Raw genomic sequence first — 23138 nt, 5'->3', positions numbered from 1 at the left:
CACTGAACTTTATTCATAACAGCCTTCCGAATCGATACAGCTCACTTCTGCTCACTGACGCGGGTGCTAGATGCCTCCCCCTAGTGTTCAGGGGAAAGAACTGCGTTCAGGTAGACAAAGCTTGGGCGCACGTACACAAACTCATCAATCAATGCAAGGTAGGGTGACCAGACAGCCCAAAGAAGAACACAGAGACAAGGGGAGCCCAAATAGTGCAGTATGTCACAAGAAGAGTGATGGAAAACAAAAAGGATTAGGGCCTTGTTCTGCCTCTCCAGTCTAAGCACTACAATGTGATCTCTGTAACACACGGTTGTGTTGAGATGTGTGTAATCGCAGCCTTAGGTAGATTGGCGGACAGTGACTCGATCCAAACGACACCTTGCAGATCGTGAAGAAGTTTATTCAAACTGTGCAGATCATACACCGATGAACAAATGGATAGGTCAAAAAATCATAGTGTGAGCAGCTAGCAGAAGCATGTAGCTGAGATGCAGGGTAGAAGCTAGAATGAGCTAGAAGGAGCAGTGTGGGAGGAGACAAGGAGATCAGAGCAGGGTAAGGGAAGAGAGAGGAGACACACTTGAAAAGGCAAACTATGCATGTGTAACATGACACTCCCCGTCGAAATCTATGATTTCTAATAACAATAGTAACTTAAGTTCAAATAATAGTTATTTTCCTGCTTGGAACACCTGCAACAAGAGAAACAGCAAAAAAGGCAACAGGAAAACATTACTACAATACTTGTAGAAGTACTTTTTCAAGTGTAGACATGGGCTTCAGAGGGGAAGGCAGCAACAGCACCAATCCTTCTTACCTCCCTTTAACACAGTTGCTTTGAAGGTCCTTCTTCAGAGGGGAAGGCAGCAACAGCACCAATCCTTCTTACCTCCCTTTGTACTATGAAGTCAGAGTTAGGAGTCTTTCTGTTTAGGCAGAAGCAGTACCAGTTCATTTATGGGTCTGAAGTAATGTCTTGCAGAACCTTCTTTCATTACTTTGACTTCTGCTTTCCGCACTTTGCCATCATTACTTGGAACAGTCTTTGTAACAAGACCGACAGGCCAATTGTTACGATGGGCGTCTTTTTCCTTGAGGAGAACAACGTCCCCGATTTGCAGGTCAGGTTTACTAACTTGCCATTTTCTGCGACTTTGAAGGTTGCAAAGGTACTCCATCTTCCAACGGCTCCAAAATGCATTAGCAAGATGCTGAACCCTTTTCCATTGGTATTTGTAAACATTGGTACAATCAAAGGCCTGAGGTGGAATATTATCTACTCCGATCTTTTGAGTTAAAAGGGTGGCTGGAGTTAGCAATACTGGAGACTCTGGGTCAGAGGAAACGGGAACAAGAGGTCTCGCATTGATTATGGCAGACACCTCGGCAAGGAAGGTGATCAAGACTTCATGTGTGAGATGAGAAGATTTGTGGTCCAGCAACATAGAGTCCAGGATTTTTCTCGAAATCCCAATCATGCGTTCCCAAGAGCCTCCCATATGGGAAGAATGAGGCGGGTTGAATTCCCATTTACACTTGTTGGTATTAAAGAAGTTCTCTATCTTCTCTGCTCCAGTAAAATTTGTCCCGCAGTCAGATCTGAGTAACTTAACAGGTCCACGAATGGAAACAAATCTTCGGAAGGCATTAATGAAGCAAGAAGAGTCCATTGATTCTATAACTTCAATGTGCACGGCACGAATGCTCAAACAGGTGAATAGCACAGCCCAACGTTTATTATTAACAACTCCGCCACGAGTCTTACGTGTAACTATGCTCCAGGGGCCAAAGACGTCAATACCAACATTGGTGAAGGGTGGTTCGGTACTCAATCTGTCTGTTGGAAGCTCTGCCATCTGTTGATTGAGATGCTTTCCTCTTAGTCTTTGGCACTTGACGCACTTATGAAGTATGGAGGATATACATCTTTTCATCCCGATTATCCAGAAACCAGCAGCCCTCACTGCTCCTTCTGTGAAGTGCCGGCCTTGGTGTTGAACTTGCTCGTGGTAATGTCTGACTATCAGACCAGTAATGTGGTGACGGCCTGGGATGATGAGAGGATTTTGTTCTTTGCTAACCACATTAGACCTTGCAATGCGACCACCAACTCGAAGTAGTTTGTTTGGATCAATTGTTGGATTCAACTGGTATAGAGGGCTATCTTTGGATAGATTTAGTCCTTTTGACAAGTTGTGGATCTCTTGCGAATATACTTCATGTTGGACACATTGAATGATGACTCTTTCTGCTTGAGCAACCTCTGCAATGGTGGGAAGCCCTTTACAGATGTGCCACTTACGACACTCTTGATTAGTGTCATCTTTGCTTGCGAAGTGATGAGCAACGTGAATAAGACGTGCAGTCGCTCGTACAGCAGAAGACCACCTAGAAAAACGTTCAAATCGGTGAGGTTTCAGTCTTGTCTTTGCTTCCACGGAGGTGCTAAGTGTAACTGCACTGGCCTTGATTTCCTTATCACACTCTGGATGGATAAGTTCAAAGGTAGATTCTACAGGATTTGAGAAGAATTCTTCGTTCAAAAGTACTGGTGGATTTATCCATGATGTATTCAGAAAGGCGGCAGCAGGTACTGCGCGACTGCCTAGGTCAGCAGGGTTCTGGTCCGTGGGTACATAGTGCCATTGCTCTGGCGTTGAGAATCTCCTAATACGATCCACACGATTACCAACATACACATGAAACTGTCTTGTTCGATTGTGTAGATATCCTAGCACTATCTTGCTGTCTGTGTAAAAGTCAAATGAATCAATGTCAAAGTCTGTTTCGTGCTCAATAAGCTCAGCAATTTCAACAGCTAACATGGCTGCACAGAGTTCGAGCCTTGGAATGGTATGTGCAGGCTTTGGAGTTAACTTGGTTTTACCCATGATGAATCCTACATCTATTTCACCGTTGGAGTGTACAACTCGGAGATAGGCTACTGCAGCAATGGCTTCCATGGATGCATCACAAAAGACATGGATCTCCAGTCTGGTAGCATTCTTTAAGGATGCAGGAGTGTAAGAGCGTGGTATCTTAAACTGTCCCAATGCCTGGAGGGACTGCTTCCAGGATTCCCACCTTTGCTCTTTTTCTTTGGGTAAAGGGGTATCCCAGTCGGTGTTCTCTGTCGTGAGTTGTCTGAGTAATATCTTACCCTGAATGGTAAAGGGTGCTATGAATCCCAAGGGATCGTAGATACTATTCACTGCAGACAGTACTCCTCTTTTTGTGAAGGGCTTTTCGCAGACTGATGTTTGAAATGTGAACATGTCTTGTTTTACATCCCACAGCAACCCAAGGCTGCGCTGTGTGAGGGAAAGGTCAGATTCTGGTTGGAATTCCTTAGCACTAACAGCATGATCATCAGAAGAAAATGCTCCCATTACCTCAGTGCTGTTGGAGATGATTTTATGTAGTCGGAGGTTGGCAGTAGCGAGCATGTTCTGAGTCCTGGTGAGAAGGTCAATGGCCTCTTCTGCTGTTGGTAGAGACTTGAGACCGTCATCCACATAGAAATTCCTTTCGACAAACTGACGAGCATCAGTTCCGAACTCTTGTTCGCCTTCTTGGGCAGTTTTTCTCAGTCCGTAAATGGCAACTGCGGGGGAAGGACTATTCCCAAAAACATGAACCTTCATCCGATAGTCAATGACCTCATCGTTGACATCATTGTTGCGATACCATCGGAATCTGAGGAAGTTTCTGTTATCTTCACGGACGATGAAACAATGAAACATTTGTTGAATGTCTGCCATAATGGCAATTGGCTCTTGTCTAAAGCGGAGTAGGACTCCTAGGAGGTTGTTGTTTAGGTTAGGTCCAGAGAGAAGATTGTCATTGAGAGAAACGCCTTCATAACGAGCACTTGAGTCAAAGACCACTCTAATCTGGTCAGGCTTGCGAGGATGGTAGACCCCAAAACACGGAAGGTACCAGCATTCTTCTCCTTGTGAAAGAGGGGGTGCAGGTTCAGCATGATCTCTCTCAAACACCTTCTGCATAAAGTCAACAAAATGTTTCTTCATTTGTGGTTTCCGGTTCAGGCTGCGCTCTAAAGAGTTGAACCGCAAATCTGCATGTTGTCTATTATTTGGCATTCTCTTCCTAGGAGTGCGGAATGGTAGCGGTGCCACCCAGCTGTTAGAATCATCTTGGTAGAACTCTTTACTCATGGTTCTCAAGAATTCTTTGTCTTCTATTGTGGCCGCTAACTCATTGTCTTTTGTGGTTACCTCAAACACTGTGTTACCAATGTTGTCATCCCGAAAGATAAATGCTTTGCCATCCTCTAGTAAGATGCTTTCTTGTCTACCTTTGGCACACAGCCTTTCTTTCACATGATAGTGATGTTGTTGTCGTGGAAAGTAAGTAGTACGTCCATTGGGCAGGATGTGTGTTTTAAAGGAAGAAACCGAGAGATGTTTCTTGCCATTGCTAAGGCAGACGTTGCCTATAATGACCCAGCCTAGATCCAGACGTTGGGCATAAGGTGCATCATTTGGACTGTCGATTTGATCGCGAACCTTGTGCACCCTTAGGATGTCTCTCCCGAGTAGCAACAGGATATCAGCATTTTCATCGAAGGCTGGTATTTGATCAGCTATGTCCTTCAAGTGATCATGGTGCAAGGCAGCTTCAGGAGTGGGAATCTCATCCTTGTTGGTTGGGATCTGATTACACTCGAGGATGGTAGGCAAGGGTATTTCCAAATTGCTATTGAGAGGAGTAACTACAAGGTCACTGGCTCTTCTACCCAAGACTTCTGTAATTCCTGCACAAGTACCTAGGGTATAAGGTAGAGCTTCTCCTGCAATGCCTAAGAGATCAAAGAACCTTGTACTTGCAAGAGATCGGTTGCTCTGATCGTCAAGAATGGTGTATAGTCTTATGGCTCTTTCAGGTTGGCCCTTTGTGTATACATGAACCAAGCATATCTTAGCACAGGATTTCTCACAAAGTCCTTCTCCACAGACTTCAGTGCATGTTGAGGACACTGGGGTGGAGGTAGCTGTTTGTTCAGCATGCTCCCCGCCATGCTTTGCCCTGGGGGGAATGTCTGTGGATGCCAGAGTAGTGCTGTTTTGATACAGATGAAGGGCTTGTACGTGGTTATCACTACCACAATCCTTGCATTTAATGATGGCCTTACAGTCCTTTGCAAGGTGTTCTGTGGAGGCACAGCATCTGAAACAAACTCCAAATTCCTTTAAAAGTTCCTTACGTTCCTGTAGCGGTTTCTTTCTGAAACCGATGCACTTCTTAAGTGAATGTGGCTTCTTATGTATGGGGCATTGACGATTCGGATCCTCAAGTTTCTTGTTTTGTTCAGTCTTTTGAAAAACTGTAGCAGGAGCAGGTTGAACATCTGTCCTTTTTACTGACACTGGGCCCCTGCGGTCTCTGTGTGTTGTGCGTGTGTTTGCAAGTCCTGGAGATGGTGGACTGAATGGATTACAGTCACCGTAGAAGAAACTTGGATCATTCTTAGTATCCGCAATTCCCTTTATGAAGTTACAGAAGTAGGAGAAGGGTGGAAAGGTAACGCCATACTTTTTCTTGTAAGTAGATCCCTGACTAACCCATTTTTCTTGGATGCCATAAGGTAGCTTAAGGACAATAGGGTTGATGCCACGAGGGGTGTCAAGGTATCTAAGCCCAGGTAGGCGGGTGTCAGCTTTAGCTAGTTGGAGCTCTAGTAGAAGATCACTGAGTTCTTGAAACTTTAGATTGTCTTTAGCTGTAATCCCTGGAAAACTTTGCAACCTTTTGAGTAAGGCATCTTCAATGGCTTCAGAACTGCCAAAGCTGCGTTCAAGTCTGTCCCATGCAGCGTCGAGACCTGTAGCAGGATTGGAAGTGTAAACTGTTTTAAGTCTCTTGATACGTTCAGCAGACTGGGGACCTAGCCACCTGATGAGTAGGTCCAGTTCCTCTGCAGCAGTGATATCTAACTCGCTGATCGTGGCCTTAAAGGTGTATTTCCAGCCTCTGTAATTTTCCGGTTTATCATCAAACATGGTGAGGCCTGTTCTAGTGAGTTCTCTGCGAAGGATGTACTTGGCAAACTGCGACATGTCTGTGTTTTCAGACTTTGGGTATACAACTGCAGGCGGAACAGGGTTGGTTGTAATGGCAGGTACAGTGATGTTGAGTGAATTGGGAACATAAGATGGTGCCAAGGCATTTAACACCGGAGCTGGTGTACAATCCAAGGGTGTGTTGGTTTGCAGCTGTAAATTAGTGGGTTGGTTAGTAGGTGACAGGTCGATGGGATAGTGAGGTGGAAGGCCTTTTCTATCCGTACGTGTTTCTGTCATTTGAGTAGGAGCAGAAAATGTAGAAAGAACGCCTTGGTTAAGTGCTTTGGCTGCTATGACAGAGCTATGGAGTTTTGACGAGGTCTGTGATGAAATTGATGCATATGATTTAACAGCTCGATTGCTACCGACATCTCTTTCATTGTCACTTACAGCTTGCTCCAAGACTCTTAGTCTTGCCATGTCTTTGGCGTGCTCACATTGTTTTTCCAAAACTTCCATCTGTGCATTTTTCCATGCAGCCTCAGCTTCCATCTCTGCCTTCTTCTGTGCAGCTAAAGCTTCCATCTCTGCCTTCTTCTGTGCAGCTAAAGCTTCCATCTCTGCCTTCTTCTGTGCAGCTAAAGCTTCCATCTCTGCCTTCTTCTGTGCCTTTTCTTGGGCAAAGGCTGCCTGGATTTTAGAAGCTTCAGCATCAGCGCGGGCTTTGATGAGTTGTTGGCTGAGAGTAGAAGATGTCGATCTTAAAGATTTGGAAGATCGTGTGGATTTTGAAGATCGTGTGGAGTGCTTAGAAGTTGTGGAAAGATGGGATCTGGATTCATAGAGACGTGCAATTTTTACATCTGTTTTTGCCCTTGTTTGCATTACTAAATCATCTCTTTCAAGATTGAGCTCATTCAATTCCCTTAGTTCTTGTAAGGAATTTTCTGTGTTGTACCGCTTTAAGAGATCAGCATATTTGTCAGACAGTCTTTGATAGTTGTCATAAGCAGTATTCAATTGCTTAACAGCGCCCTCTAGGTGCAATACCTCATGAGTTGGTTGAGACAGAGCTGACATACATTCAATTGTCTTAGACCATAAGTGGCTGATGTTACACAGCAGCTCCTCCTTGTCAGCCTCATAGTTCTCTTGAACTTTCCAAGTTGGTTTCACTGAGCGTTTTAGCTTTATGTGGCTTTGAGGATCTGTGTCCTGAGCTGTAAGAAGTTCAGGCTCTTGCTGTGCATCAGGTTCTTCAGCTTGTACATTGCTTTGCTGGTGCATTGTGATGTTAGACAGAGGGTAGAGTGAGTCACAAGGTGGTGTTTGCATAGAAATGTATCAATCTTCTGTCTCAGGGAGCTGGTTTCCTAGGCAACCAGTGGGAGGGGGAGCAAGAGTCCAGTTTAGCAATGGCTTTGCAAAGTTAACTTTGAATGCATATAGAACTTAGATTCACTCTTAGACAGAATTAATGCAGACAGTCTATTCTAGGAGCACATTAAAGGAATACTTAAGTCAAAAAAAAAAAATGACATTTACTCACCTGGGGCATCCCTCAGCACCCCGAAGCTGGATGGTGCCCTCGCAGCCCCGCTCCGATCGTCCTGTCCCCGCCGGCGGCTACTTCCGGTTCGGCGACAGCCGCCGACAGGCTGGGAACGCGGCTGATTTTCCGCGTTCCCAGCCGCTGCTATCACTCTCTATGCTGCTATAGCGATAGACGCTATAGCAGCATAGAGAGTGATAGCAGCGGCTGGGAACGCGGAAAATCAGCCGCGTTCCTAGCCTGTCGCCGAACCGGAAGTAGCCGCCGGCGGGGACAGGACGATCGGAGCGGGGCTGTGAGGGCACCATCCAGCTTCGGGGTGCTGAGGGATGCCCCAGGTGAGTAAATGTCATTTTTTTTTTTGACTTAAGTATTCCTTTAATGACAGTTGCATGAACAGTTTCTTCATTAATCTGTGCAGCAAACTGATGAATCTTATGCTGAGATTTGCTGGCTGGCTGGAGTATGCAGGCTTTGCACATATATTCTGCTATATTCCAGTGTCCATATACATCTCACTACACATGCAAGCTGGCTAGAATCCTCAGAAAGATGTTTAGCTGATCTTTTAAGATCCTTTCACAGATTTTTTGACTGTTCTGCCTCTCCAGTCTAAGCACTACAATGTGATCTCTGTAACACACGGTTGTGTTGAGATGTGTGTAATCGCAGCCTTAGGTAGATTGGCGGACAGTGACTCGATCCAAACGACACCTTGCAGATCGTGAAGAAGTTTATTCAAACTGTGCAGATCATACACCGATGAACAAATGGATAGGTCAAAAAATCATAGTGTGAGCAGCTAGCAGAAGCATGTAGCTGAGATGCAGGGTAGAAGCTAGAATGAGCTAGAAGGAGCAGTGTGGGAGGAGACAAGGAGATCAGAGCAGGGTAAGGGAAGAGAGAGGAGACACACTTGAAAAGGCAAACTATGCATGTGTAACATGACAGGCCTGTACACACTGGCTGCGTTGCGCTGCGATTTAAAATCGCATCAATTTTTTTTTAATTGCAAAGCCTTAAAGGGTGCCTAAATTAAAAATTACACTTTGTTTTAAATCTATTAAGTTGCCAAGATATATAAAATCAGACATGATAAAGTGTGATTTTCTCACTCCCAGGGTCCGTATTCCACAAATGGGCTTGAAATCCCAGCCTCCAGTGTGAAATTAGGCCCTGGGCATTTTTTACCTTTCCAAACCATAGGTGCAAAGGATGCTGGAGGATTGATGTCATAACTCCACCCCTCATGTTCATGTGATCTATTCTAGGCAGACAGGTAGACATCTTAAATAAGAATTATAGCAAACAGACAGGACAAAAAGCTATCTCAGTTCTCCTGTCTATTCTCTCTCCTACACACTGTGAAAAGAGAAGTCATTTGATCCAGGCAGGCAGAGAGCAAGGGAGGGAGGGGCAGGGGAGTTAACCAGGCTGAAGAGGAGGGCACAATGCTTTCAGCTTGAGGAGGAATAAGGAAGTGCTACTTACAGATATAAATGTGAGTCTGTTCTATCAAATATGATGTACCAGATGTAAACTTTATATGTTCATCTATCTGTACACAGTGCCTAGACTACATATATTTATTGCCATTCAGACCTTTTTTTAGGCTGAAGGTGGTCTTTAATAAAAATTAAAAATCGAATCGCACCATAGTGTGTCGCAATTTGCTTTATTTTCATGAATGCTTTGCGATTAAAAATTGCAGTGCAACGCAGCCAGTGCGTACAGGCCTTTAGGGTGCTCACAAAGGAAGGCACTCTGTACCTGGCTCTGATACAAGTCTGGCACTTTATTTGGCCTGAGGAAGTGGGCGCAGATCCACAAAACGCATTGCCTGTGCTTATTAATATTCATATTTATATGAACTTGTCGTTATTGAGGTTAACCACCTCTATTTCTCTATTTTTAGCTGTTCTGAAGGCCCAGGCCCATCATGGAGACTAGTGTTTGTGTGGAAACCGGGAAATGAGTATACTTCTGTTGCAGATAAACTAGAATGTACTTAAAGGGGAACTGAAGTAAGAGGTATATGGAGGCTGCCATATTTATTTCCTTTTAAACAATACCAGTTGCCTGGCAGCCCTGCTGGTCTATTTCTCTGCAGTAGTATCTGAATATCACCTGAAACAAGCATGCACCTAGTCTTGTCAGATCTGACTTTAAAGTTGTAACGATTGCGGAATTATTTCTGTGGTCAGCGCACAAGATGTGCGCTGACACTGCGGAAATCCTCCACAAGCGTGTATTTTAAATTCCCAATAGTGACACAAGACCGAATCAGACAGAGCACAAGTGTAGCAAGAAAGACATAGCAAATAACAAAGATCAGAACGTCAAAGAAAATAACAAACGCTAGCTAAACGCGAACTCCGCACTCATTCGCAACAGCGAACGCGTTGAAGACACGATCACCACGCGTTAGGCGACCAGTGATAAGCGTGTCACCCTAACTAACCAATGTAACACAAACACGAAATAGAGAACGCGCACGCTTGCTAAACGGTTACCTCACCGAGCCTACAGCAAGCGTTCGTACCAGACAAGACAGACAGAAGGAGCAGCCAGCAGCAACCGCTGCTCTGGCTTGCACCCCTACAGACAGAACGATTTCCTGTCGACCGCCACCGGCGACAAGACAATCGCAACAGATAGACAGTTACAAGGCAAAACAGATTATACAACCAGACTACGCTAGAAGGGATGCCTAGTGCAGTCCCAAGAAATTACTCTAAGATAATTTTAGCAAACAATAGCAAAGGCTGATACTCCAGGAGAGTTAGCAGGAACAAACCATCATGACCAGCAGGGAATTCTGGGAAGAAATGGTTTTTATACTGCAAGCCATCAGAGGAAGCAGCTAGGCAATTTGATGCAAATTCCTCACCAGCAGAGCAACTCTGAAACTTGCATAGTGAAGACAGGTCTCTTTTCCAGAGGCCTGCAGCACTCAGACCTAAAGAATGGTCAAACAGCTGTCTGTCTGTGCAGACAGCTGAGCAGATCATTACAAAAGTCTGAAACACCTGATCTGCTGCATGCTTGTTCAGGGGCTATGGCTAATCGTATTAGAGGCAGAGGATCAGCAGTGCTGCCAGGCAACTGGTATTGCTTAAAAGGAAATAAACATGGCAGCCTCCATATACCTCTCTCTTCAGTTCCCCTTTAATGGAGAGTCAGCCAAGGGAGGGGTGCAATTTGCCTTCTTAAAACAGAAGGTATTTGTGATAATTAAGCTTTAAGTGTGTAACTGTGGTTACCTACAATGCATCACTACTAAATATGCAAATTATCTCTTTATTCCCCTGAAGCCAGGCTTACATCCAGAACCGCTGGTGTATAGCAAGTCTATAGCTTATACATCTTACAGAGCCACATCAATCCAACATGCATACAGCCCATGTCGGTCTGTTGATCATCATCAGTGCATGGTAGCGATTGATATGGCTCTAAGGACCAGTACAACAGAATAACCAAGAAGCTCAGGCTTTAGGGGCATAAAGAGATAATTTGCATATTCAGTAGTGATGCATTGTGGGAAACCATAGTTGCTCACTTAACCCCTTCCCAGCCCGCCTGACGAAGATAGATGTCGGAAGGTGGCAGCCCCAGGATCGCCTTACGCCGACCGGCGTCAAGAGCGGTGGGTGGAGATTAGCGGGGATTTTGTGCACCGATGCTCACACATCCCCGCTTGGAGATCCGTCAACAGTCTGCGATTGCCGCTCGCAGCCTGAAAAAAAAAGGTAGTTTTTTCTCTTTGTACAACGCTGCGATCTAATGCAGCGCTGTACTGGGGACAGCCCTGTCACTTGGCTGTCCCCTGGAGGGGAAAGACAAAGTACCGCTCTCATAGACTGATGCCTATAAGAGACGATCCTGCTGATTGGATCTCGGGGGAAAGGAGAGAAAAAAAATTGAAGAAAAAAAACAAATAAATTAATAAAAAAAATAATACTGCCCCTGCAGCAGCAATCAGGGCCCACCAACAGAAAGCTGTATTGGTGGGCAGAAAAGGGGAGGGGGGTTCATTTGTGTGCTACCTCCTATGGCTCTGCAGCAAGCTGTTAAAGCTGCAGAGCACTGAATTCTAAAAAATAGCCTGGTCACTGTGTGTGTGTGTGTGTGGGGGGGGGGGGTGAGGGGGGGAGGTGGTCCTTAGGTGGTTACGGCTGAATTATATCACTGTTATTTTTGCAAATAAGGGCTTGTAAATAGTGACAAATGCAAGACTGAAAAAATACTTCTTTATTTCCAAATAAAACATTGTACAAGGGACATATTTTGTACAACAAATGGGCAAATAAAATATGTGTGTTTTATCCACAGTAGGACATTTTATTTTAAAACTATAATGGGCAAAACTGAGGAATAATGATTTTTTTTCCATTTTTTTCTTATTATTGCCGTTAAACTGCATTTAGAATAAGATAATTCCTAGCAAAATGTACCACCCAAGGAAAGCCTAATTGGTGGCGATAAAAACAAGATATAGATCATTTTGTTGTGAGAAGTAGTGATAAAGTTATTGGCGAATGAAAGGGAGGAGCACTGAAATGTGAAAATTGCTCTGGTCCATAGGGGAAAAAACCCTCAGCAGTGAACTGGTTAAAGCGTTAAAGCGTACAGCAGCAAAATGTAATTTTACTAAGTTTAAAAAAAATATATGTATATATATTCAATTTTATTTTAATTGATTTTCTCAAAAAGGTGTTTTTTTTTTAATGTTTGATTTATTCCCAAAGAATCAAATTTCACAATTTTTACACATAATTGCAAAATGACAGGACCGAAATATGGTTACGTGTAAAATGACGAATTGGCCAGAAATGTTGCATTACGATTTAGCATCTTAGTTGTGTGTTTTGATGCAAAATTACGATTATGCGACATTTGAGCTCAAAGGGCCACTATTGTGAAAACATGTAAAGTTTAAAATACATGGAAACACATAAATAAAAGGTACATTTCTCCAAGAATAAAATGTGCTCTAAATAACCTCTCTCCTATGCTGCTGTCACTTACAATAGCTAACATAATGTGACAGAACTGAAAGATTTTGGACTAGCCCATTTCCTCATGGGGTACCCTCAGGCTTTTCTTTATTTTCAAAAGCACTTAGGCTGTTTTCACAGTTAGACGTTACAGGCACACGTTAGTGCAGCCTGTAACGCACCCCACCGCACAGCAATGAAAAGTCAATGGGCTGTTCACAGTGCACACATTGCGTTACATTGTAGCGCAGCACGTGAAGTTAAAGTGCTGAGTGCTGTACGTTATAAGCGTTAGACTGTTTGCACATGCTCAGTGGTGTTGGAGGAGGATGTCTCCCCTCCTTCTCCTCGGCCAGCCACATGGCTAATTAATATGCACTGCACGGTGTGACGTGCAGTGTTTACTTCCTGGAGCGGCCGCTCTGTGCGGCGATTGGCTGGCGGGACCACGTGATGCCGCATGCGTCCAAGAGTACGCATCACGGCATCACGGACGCCAGAGTGAGCTGCTGCACAACGCGGCTCAGTCTGACGTCCACATCCAACACCACCAGGCGTTGCGTTAGGGGCACGTTGTGCGACCATAACGTCCCCTAAAATGCAACGTCCTGGTGGGTAAGTAGCCTTAGTGAATGGCAGTTGCTCCGTCCAGCTGCCAGAATGGTGTGCAAACAGGTAGGGAGGAAGCTCTGCATCTTTATATAAATCCTTTCCAGGGAGTGCGTTTGTAAAGAATAAATGAAATAATGAGAATCCCCCATGAGGAGATGGACTAGTCAAAAACCTGTCAGTTCCGTCAGATTTCTACTAACTACTGTAAGTTACAGGAACATAGGAGAAAAGTAATTTATAGCTCATTTTACTCTGAAAGAAGCCTACTTCTTATTTGTATGTGTTTAAAGAAAACCTGTAACAACAAAAAGTTCCCCTGGGGGGTACTCACCTCGGTAGGGGAAAGCCTCCGGATCCTATCAAGGCTTCCCCCACCCTCCTGTGTCCCACAGTGGTCTCGCTCTGACCCTCCGAACGGCGAGAATGTAAATATTTACCTTCTCTGCTCCAGCGCAAGCGCAGTATCGGCTTTCCGCTTGGAGATAGGCAGAAATAGCCGATCGCTGTCGGGCCGCTCTACTGCGCAGGCGCAAGTCTCCTGCGCAGTAGAGCGGACCCAACGGAGATCGGCTGTTTCCGCCTATCTCTGTACTGAGAGCCGCAACAGCGCCCCCGCTGGAGCCAGGGAAGGTAAATAAATGTAGCTTGTCAGGCTTGTCGAGCCTGGATTACCGGAGACTTCGGGGGAGCCAGCGCTGGATTGCCTGCAGCTACAGGGGAGGGGGAAGCCTCATTAGGACGCTGATGCTTCCCCCTACCGAGGTGAGTACCCCCATGGGAACTTTTATTTGTTACAGGTTCTCTTTAAATATATTTTACCATTTTTCATGATAGTGGTCGTTTAACAGACAGCTGAGGGTCTATAAAATTGGACCAGAAGTTATTTTCCTATTTTTGCAGGAACTGAAAAGTTTCTAGCAGAGCCTTTTTCATGCATAACTAATTGAAAATGATGTTCTATTAAATGCATATTAAATAAAAGCCGTACCTGAGCGCTGGCCGGCTGCCGAGGCGCGTGTTAAATCACGAGCAGCCTTCAAATTCTAGCTCGGCATTACTTATATGAACTGGGACTTTAGCGATGGCATTTATGTCCAGCTCGAGGTACAGCCGAGTTCTCGCCCTGATTTATCTGCCGCGCTGTCATAAATCCCGCTGTCAAGAATCCAATTTCTTAGCGGAGATTGTGCGGAAAGTTTACACAGGTGTATAGAGAAGAAGATAAATTGTGTCAGGGCTATTGATCGGGGAAACCTGGGCCAAGAATCTATTATATTCCTATTACCCTCTTATTGGAGTTCCTCCGGATCGATACGGACTAAGAAAAGCTTGAGATAAACAGGAAACAAAGTCATCTGCATGTGCAGCGCAGGGCGCGTCGTCATCACCGGAGTCAGGCCGGGAACACACTAGGCATTGCGTAAAAGCTTGCGTTTTGCTGCCTATGCGTTTGTGCATTTTGAGTGCGTTTGCATGTCGCATATGCGTTTTAATGTGTTTGCGTTTGGCACATATATATAACAGATGTGTTTTTGTGCGTTTTTGTATGCGTTTTTTATATGTGTTTTTCGCACATTCGTTTTAATGTGTTTGCATTTGGCACATATATATCGCAGATGCGTTTTTGTGCGTTTTGTATGCATTTTTATATGTGTTTTATGCTCATCACTAGGAAGTCAACAGGAAGCAGAAATACATCATCAAACTTGTTTATTAACCATTTCTGCCGCCCGGACGTGAAGCTCACGTCCGGGCGGCTGCTCTGCTGCGGTGCCGCGCGCGATCGTGGGCGTGCTCCCGCGCTGTCCTCCGGTAGCCCTGGGATCAGTGAACGGGAACATGGTTCCCGATCACCGATCCGTGTCCCCCGCAGAAAAACCGAAGCGCTCTTACAGGAGGCTTCAGTCTTTCTGCACGTAAAATCTTCTGCGTCCCCCTTGTGCTTCCGCTTAGCGAGAAGCACAAGGAGATAAAAAAGTCAAGATGACCATCTTGAGGCCAAATAGTAAAACTACATCTACATATTTTTTACATTACAATTTACACATATAATAACATTAAAAATGAACTGTTTATTTCCCACACCAAAATATTACCCAAATAAAATTTTTAATGGAAAAAAAAAGTACAATTAAAAAAAAAAGACATAAATAGTTACCTAAGGGTCTGAACTTTTTAAATATGCATTTGAAGGGGGTATACTACGAACATTTTTAAAAATATAACCTTGTAAATAGTGATGGACGCAAAACGGAAAAAATGCACCTTTATTTCCAAATAAAATATTGGCGCCATGCATTGTGATAGGGACAAAATTTAAATGGTGTCATAACCGAGACAAACGGGCAAATAAAATACATAGGTTTTAATTATGGTAGCATGGATTATTTTGAAGCTATAATGGCCGAAAACTGAGAAATCATGAGTTTTTTCCATTGTTTTCTTATTAATCCTGTTAAAATGCATTTATAAAAAAATAATTCTTAGCAAAATGTACCACCCAAAGAAAGCCTAATTAGTGGCAGAAAAAAACAGATATAGATCAATAAATTGTGATAAGTAGTGATAAAGTTATTAGCGAATGAATGGGAGGTAAAAATTGCTCTGATGCATATGGTAAAAAATCCCAGCGGGCTGAAATGGTTAAAAAAAATGCATACAAAACGCAATAAAACGCTTTACCTCTGCGTCGCCACTGACATACATTATGTGCGATTTAGATGCTTTTTGGAAAAATATGTTCAGCGTTTTCTAAAACGCACATTGCAGAACGCAAACATATGTATTTTTTCAAGTGTCCTGTTGACTTGCATTATGTGTGTTAACGCTAGTGTTTTACGTAATGCTAGCGTTTCTGCCTAGTTCGTTCCTATCCTCAAGGAGTAAAGTGTGGCGGCCCTAAGTGATGAATCGTCCTCACAGGGATGTGACAATAGCCTCTGCAACCTCCATCAACGCTGGTGGGGGGGGGGGCAGGATGTGGGAGCTGGGGGGTGGGGGGGAGCAGCCCCAGAGCAGCGACAGTGCATTGCACATTACCTGCTCCCAGAAACAATACATGTCCTCTTCACTTCCTGTTTGGTGTACAAGTGCTGTGCAGCCAATCACCATGCAGCTTGCGCCCCTGTCACATGACATGGGACTGAAGCCCCATAGTGATTGTGTGGCTGCACGGCACTTACAAACTGAACAGGACATGAAAAGGGTCCTGTATCGCTACTGGTAGCTCTGCTGCTGCTCACCATTATGTACAGGATCGGGGGACCCCCAGCTCCTGGTCCAGTTGCAATCCACAGAATGCAAGGGCACTGTGATAATCATTGAAGTCATGGCGCCCCGCCGCTTCCTTTTTGCCCCAAATGGAAATGTGGTGCTTGCTGCCTTTTTCCTGTATTTTGAATTTATAGATGGTTGTTCCAGTGTGACATAGATGACCTCAACTTTCCTCAAAATAGTGTTTCTTCTCCTAGAGGTGTAGGTGGACTAGACAGTTACCCCTCTTATGCAAATACCACAGAATCCTGACCCACACAGTTGCCTCTCCTATAGGAAGAGTGCAGATTCCCGACCTGCTGCATTTTTCTAAAACGGGCCACAAATGGCCTCATCATGTAAGGACATAGTGAAAGCTTTTGGAAACGCACAGTATCCTTTCTCACTAGGCTGGTTGCCCCATCCGAACGAAAATAGAGAAATCCCAACACTACTACCCAAACCTTGATGCACCAGGGAGTCGACCAGCTTATCCCCTCATCCACCACAGGGTAACTTCAACAGAAAGAAAAGATACTGGGTAACTTGCAATAAACAGGCCGACAGGCCTTAAATCCAGGTGGAGACCCAGCATCTTTTCTTTCTGGTTGCCGCATCCGCTCAGTTTGCTTCACCATCCACCGCCACGCACATACTCATATGTCCTAGTACTGTCGCTACTGACACCTCTGCTCTCAAAGCCCATAAACAGATAGGTGCCCAGCAGAAGCACAGGGCTCCCCATTGGATTGCAAAAGACCAATGGGAATACTCGGTCACAGAGACGATTGTCATAGTGGACCAATGAAAATCCTCTTTGTTGATAGATAGTATTAGTCTATTGTAGACCGATAGGTAACCCTGCGCTCTTGACAGTCTACGGTCTGTTTACTTCGGTACTGAGCGGAGAAGTCAACAGCAGCGAAACCATTTAGCACACGAGTGTTTGCGTAGTGTTGGGCAAAGTGTATGGAGCGGATTCAGAATGTACGGCGCAGACATGCAACAGAGCGCAGAGCATCCTGTGCGAATACACTTTCACCGTGCCGTTTTGCATCTGCTCCAAGTGGAAACCGGGCCTTACCCCTCCTATAGGAATACTTCAGGACCTTCACATCTCGTTACACCACCTACCTTTGCCCACGTCCTTGAGGCTGCATGCTCTCCCCAATGTACATGTTTTTGAACTCCTTGTTTCACCTTTTGATTGTATTATTACAATTATATATTTACTGATTTGCTAGCCCCGAAAATGTTTTCCTGAATCCCAATGTGATTTTTCTTAGTGTACGTTAGTTTTGTCCTCTTTCTTACTTCTTTCATTGTTTTGTACAGGCTGCTTGAGGCCGCTGGTGCTGCCGCACAGTTACGTCAACATCTCAGACTTTGACTCCTCCTTCCCTGTGGGCCGGGTGGTGTCTTACCAGTGTTTCCCTGGCTACAAGCTGGAGGGGGCGGAGTATCTGGAGTGCATGTACAACCTGATCTGGTCAGACGAGCCTCCCCGCTGCCTGGATGTGGAAGGTGAGCTCATTTGCATTCCCACTCAGGGCACCTCTGAGCGTTGCATGGAAAATAAGACTGTATAATAAGGAATAATGGGTGATTCTTAACCCACTCAGCAAACAAGAATAATAGATATACAATATCAAAAAGTTTAAAGGACCACCATCACAAAAAATGGTGAAATATAGAATGGATATATATAAAATGCACATTTTTTTCCAGCATAAAATGCACTATAAATTACTTTTTTCCAATGTAGCTGTCACTTACAGTACGTTGTAAAAATCGAACAGATCTTACAGGTTTTGGACTAACCCATCTCTTTGTGGGGGATTCTCAGCATTTTCTTTATTTTCAAAAGCACTTATTGAATGGCAGACAGTTGCTAAGCGTACATATAATTAAGACGCCAGGAAATTTGGCCGCGGTGTTAGACCGAAATACGGCTTACTCTGCTCGAGCAAAAGTCCCGGCCCTGTTAATTGCTAATCCCCTCCAGGTTGCAGTGGACAGTGGGGGAAATACGTAATTCGGCTTCTAGCTATTGCTGGCGGCCGAATTACGCTGTTTTGGGGGCTTTTTTTCCCTCGACAGGTAAAGAGGAACTCCAGTGAAAATAATGTAATAAAAAAGTGCTTCATTTTTACAATAATTATGTATAAATGATTTAGTCAGTGTTTGCCCGTTGTAAAATCTTTCCTCTCCCTGATTTACATTCTGACATTTATCACATGGTGACATTTTCACTGCTGGCAGGTGATGTCAGTGGAAGGAGATGCTGCTTGCTTTTTTGGCAGTTGGGAACAGCTGTTATTTCCCACAATGCAACAAGGCTCCCACAGTGTGATGTCAGTACCTCAGTGCTGTGCGGCGCTGACATCACACTGTGGGAGGGGTTTCACCACAATATCAGCCATACAGCGCCCCCTGATGATCTGTTTGAGAAAGGGAAAAGATTTCTCATGGGAAAGGGGGTATCAGCTACTGATTGGGATGAAGTTAAATTCTTGGTTACGGTTTCTCTTTAAAGGGGAACTTCAGCCCAAACAAACATACTGTCATTAAGTTATATTAGTTATGTTAATTAAAATAGATAGGAAAGATAGGCAATATAATCTCTTGCCCACCCTGTTTTAAAAGAAAAGGCAAATGTATGTGATTTCTTGGGGGCAGCCATCTTTTTCATGGGGGCAGCCATCTTTTTGGTTGAAAGGAGGTGACAGGGAGCATGAGACGCAGTTCCAACTGTCCTGTGTCCTGATCACCCCTCCTAGCTGCGAGTGCTAGGCTTCAAATCTCAAATTCAAAAAAAAAAAAATTGCACTAAAACAGCAGAAGGAGATCAACAACATCAGAAATCCCATCATGCTTTGCACAGCATCAGGAGAAAAATGCCCTGGAAGTTTTCTTCTGTGCAGCTAAAAATGAGGCTTGGGTAAGGAAAACAAAGTTCTGATGCTGTGAAACTGTTAAAGAAGCACCAGGCCTTTTCAATGCTGCTGAGTACATTTTTAGTCTGGACTGGTTCAATTTAAGCAACATCAGGCGGCAAATGTACACATGTTAGGTTCTTCTCTGAGACAGCCCCTGAATATCCACCTTGTGTTCCCTCTAACATGTGTACGAGGCTTAACGCTGTATTTAAATAAAAACAACAACATTGCTTGCAGTATCAGGACGGCGTGTTCCTGTTGTTGTGTAATGATGGAAATTTAAACCTGTCTCCCTCTCTGAAATGACAAGAAAACAAGTCTATCTCCTCCGGAAGCAGCGGAGAGGAGAGACAAGACTCCAGCTGTCTGTGCCTGACACATGCCTGCAATCATCAGTCTGTCGGGTGCTACATTTTAATAGTTTACTTGCAAAAACAAGTTGTTTGTTAAATGTCCGTATGGGGGAAGCTGCATTCACGAGATGCAGGGATCTAAAACACACCGTATATGTGCTGTGATATCATACAGGAATAGATTACAATGTTTATTTTTGCTTTAACCCTTAGACTGCCTGCTAGCGGCAGCCATATTTGCATTGTGTTTATTAACCATTTCAGCCCACGGGTATTTTTCACCTTATGGATGAGAGGAATTTCAGTGCTCCTCCCTTTTCTTTCTCCAATAACTTTATCACTACTTATCACACTGAAATGATCTATACCTTGTTTTTTTCCACCATCAATTAGGCTTTCTTTGGGTGGTACATTATGTTAAGAATTATTTTATTCTAAATGCATTTTACCGGGAATAATTAGAAAAAATGGAAAAAAAACAATTATTTCTCAATTTTCGGCCATTATAGGTTTAAAATAATACATGATACCGTAATAAAAATCCACACATTTGATTTGCCCATTTGTCCCGGTTATTGCAAAAAAAAAAAAAAATTCTATCCCTAGTACAATGTATGGTGACAATATTTTATTTTGAAAAAAAGTTGCATTTTTTTCAGTTTTACATCAATAACTAATTTCTACCCCGTAATTTAATAATAATATACCCTCTTAACATTCATATGAAAATATTTTTATTCCCTAATGCCTATAGGTGTAATTTTACTATTTGGCCACAAGATGTCCACATTGAGTACTTCCTATACGTATGCAATAGAAAGCAAAATTGTTGCTATAATGTAACTAGGGAAGTGATGCAGGCTTCAATGGAAGCCTGCGATCACGGTGGCCTGCAGGTAGATTAATGAATAGGAACTTAAATAAATCTAACGATCGGCGGTGGTAAGCAGCGGAAATCAGCGGCGGGAGGAAGCGCGGCGGTTCTATTTATGAATAAACTCTGTTTTTGAACAAAAGCAGTGTTTATTCTCAGCGGACGACAACGTATTGGCTCAGGGGACTTTTGTCCCCTGTAGTCAATCCCCCCTGTTGCTGGTAGCATCGCGATCACGGGCATTTGTCCGCACGTGCACAGCACCCCAAACTGCAGGGACGTGACTAGCGCATCCCTGCGGCTGTAGCAGCTGCCGCTGCGGACGTGAGGCTCATGTCCCAGCGGCAGAAATGATTAAAGGGGCCCTGTAGTGACATCTAGTAGAATGCACAAAATGGCTCACAATACCCACTTTTACGTTAAATATCCTGGTTTCAGCATCAGAAACACTTCCTATAGCTATATACTTTATTACTTGATATTGGTATGTAGCCCCGCCCATCCCCTGAGGCTTAGCCTAGGCTGTTTATTGTGCAGAATTCTCCTCCCTTTCTAAATATTCTGGGAGACCAGAGATCTTTTCTACTGGCTTTAGAACTCTCAGTAAACAAACATTCCGCAGAGATCACCTTCCAGCAGTAAAGATGTTGCCAACCGTGACAAATTTCAGAAAGATTTTACAATGGGTAAATACAGTAATTTATAAATGAATATTGTAAAAAAAAAAAAAAAAAAGCGATTTTATTAATGATGTTATTTTGACTGCAGGTCTTTTTTTAAATATCTTGCCCAAATCCATAAATACCAAAGTCCCCATTAATCAGTCAGTATGGATGTCATTGAGGTTCAAATACATTTGGGATGGTACAGAATTGTCTAATTACTATGAAGCTCTATTGTAAAATGGACTACAGGTAGGTCGAGGTTAACAAACGAGATAAGGACTGTAGGTTCATTCTTATCTTGAATCTGTCATGCTTGGGTTTCCTCCGGGCGCTGCATTTTCCTCCCACATCCCAAAAACATACAGATAAATTAATTGTCTTCCCCTAAATTAGATTGTGAGCCCCTCTGAGGGACAGTTAAAGCGGAAAGAAACCCAGCATTTCTACTTTGCTCTAATAGATTATTTACAGCATATTATATACAACCAGCATTTTTTTTTTTACTAGAACTGCATTCAAAGGGTTAACATAGGCTTTAGAAGCTTCCCTTCCAGCAGAGCTGGCGATTCTGAAACTTTACATAATGTTATCTAGTGTTTAATTGTATCAAGTGAGAAATGTAAACCAAGCCTTCTCTCACACCACAGGGACTCACGAAGACAGTGAGACCAGCATAAATGCTTTCTGGTGCTTTCTGATTAAGTTAGAGGATGAATAAAGCAGTTATAAATAAAATGCAAAGTCAGCTCTCAGAGTAAAATTAGTGTATTTTAGGAATGTATAATTTCTAAATGAATAATAATACTTATGCACAAAAGCAAATATGATAACCGTATGGCATATAAAAAGTAGGAAAACATGTTTTTATTGATTATGTCAGGGTTTTATACCGCTTCAAAGAGAAACCATAACCAAGAATTGAACTTCATCCCGGTCAGTAGCTGATACCCAATTTTCCACGAGAAATCTTTACCTTTTCTCAATCGGATCATCAGTGGGCTCTGTATGGCTGATATTGTGGTGAAACCCCTCCCACAGTGTGATGTCAGGACCATGGTTCTCACATCACACTGTGGGAGCCTTGTTGCGTTGTGGGAAATAACAGCTGTTTCCAACTGCCGAAAAAACAAGCAGCATCTCCTTCCACTGACATCACCTGCTGCAGTAAAAATGCCGCCATGTGATAAATGTCAGAATGTAAATCGGGGAGAGGAAAGATTTTACAATGGGCAAACACTGACTAAATCATTTATACATAATTATTGTAAAAATGAAGCACTTTTTTTTATTACATTATTTTCACTGGCGTTCCTCTTTAAGTGGCAAGACAATATTCTCTGTACAGCGCTGTGAAAGATGTCGGCGCTATATAAACAGGGCTGGATTTGTACTCTTTACTGCCCAAGGCCACTATCAGCAGCTGCTTCCCTTCGGCATAGGTAGCGAGATGACCCCTCCCCCATTTCCCTCCAGTATAGGTAGCCTGATGACCTCCCAGTATAGGTAGCCCTCCCCCCTTCAGTATAGGTAGCCAGCTTGCTTTCACACAGCAGCAGTCATCAGTGTCATTCATTTCTTCGCTCGTCTCCAGAGCAGAAGCTTCCTCTTACTTTTTGTCTCCAATGCTGCCCAAGTCCAAGCGTGCTCAGAGAGCAAGGTGGCTGCTGCAGAATACTGCAGCCTGGCGCTTGCCTGATCTCCCTGCATTGCAGCATTTGCAAGCTTCCAAATGCTGCACCAGTTTAGCCTGCTGCTTTGGTGCCCGTACTCCTGTGGTGCCCGAGGCCATGGCCTAGGATGGCCTTGGCCTAAATCCGGCCCTGTATATAAATAATAAATAAGAAGTTCTAAAAGCAAAAGGGGGT

The 23138-nt window shown here is 43.8% G+C and overlaps 1 protein-coding gene across 3 annotated transcripts in view; it reads left to right on the top strand.

Moving 5' to 3' along the window:
• SUSD4 (sushi domain containing 4) overlaps window positions 1–23138 on the top strand; it is a 243224-nt gene that overhangs the window by 177129 nt on the left and 42957 nt on the right. For all 3 annotated transcript variants that reach the window (XM_068279673.1, XM_068279674.1, XM_068279672.1), the window contains one exon: window positions 17778–17966. In XM_068279673.1, the coding sequence (XP_068135774.1) occupies window positions 17778–17966 (189 nt within the window). The remainder of the gene's footprint in view (window positions 1–17777; window positions 17967–23138) is intronic.

Source organism: Hyperolius riggenbachi, chromosome 4 (genome assembly GCF_040937935.1).
Source record: "Hyperolius riggenbachi isolate aHypRig1 chromosome 4, aHypRig1.pri, whole genome shotgun sequence".
Lineage (NCBI taxonomy): Eukaryota > Metazoa > Chordata > Amphibia > Anura > Hyperoliidae > Hyperolius > Hyperolius riggenbachi.
The sequence above is the reverse complement of the archived record's forward strand: the minus strand, read 5'-3'. Positions and strand labels throughout refer to the sequence as shown.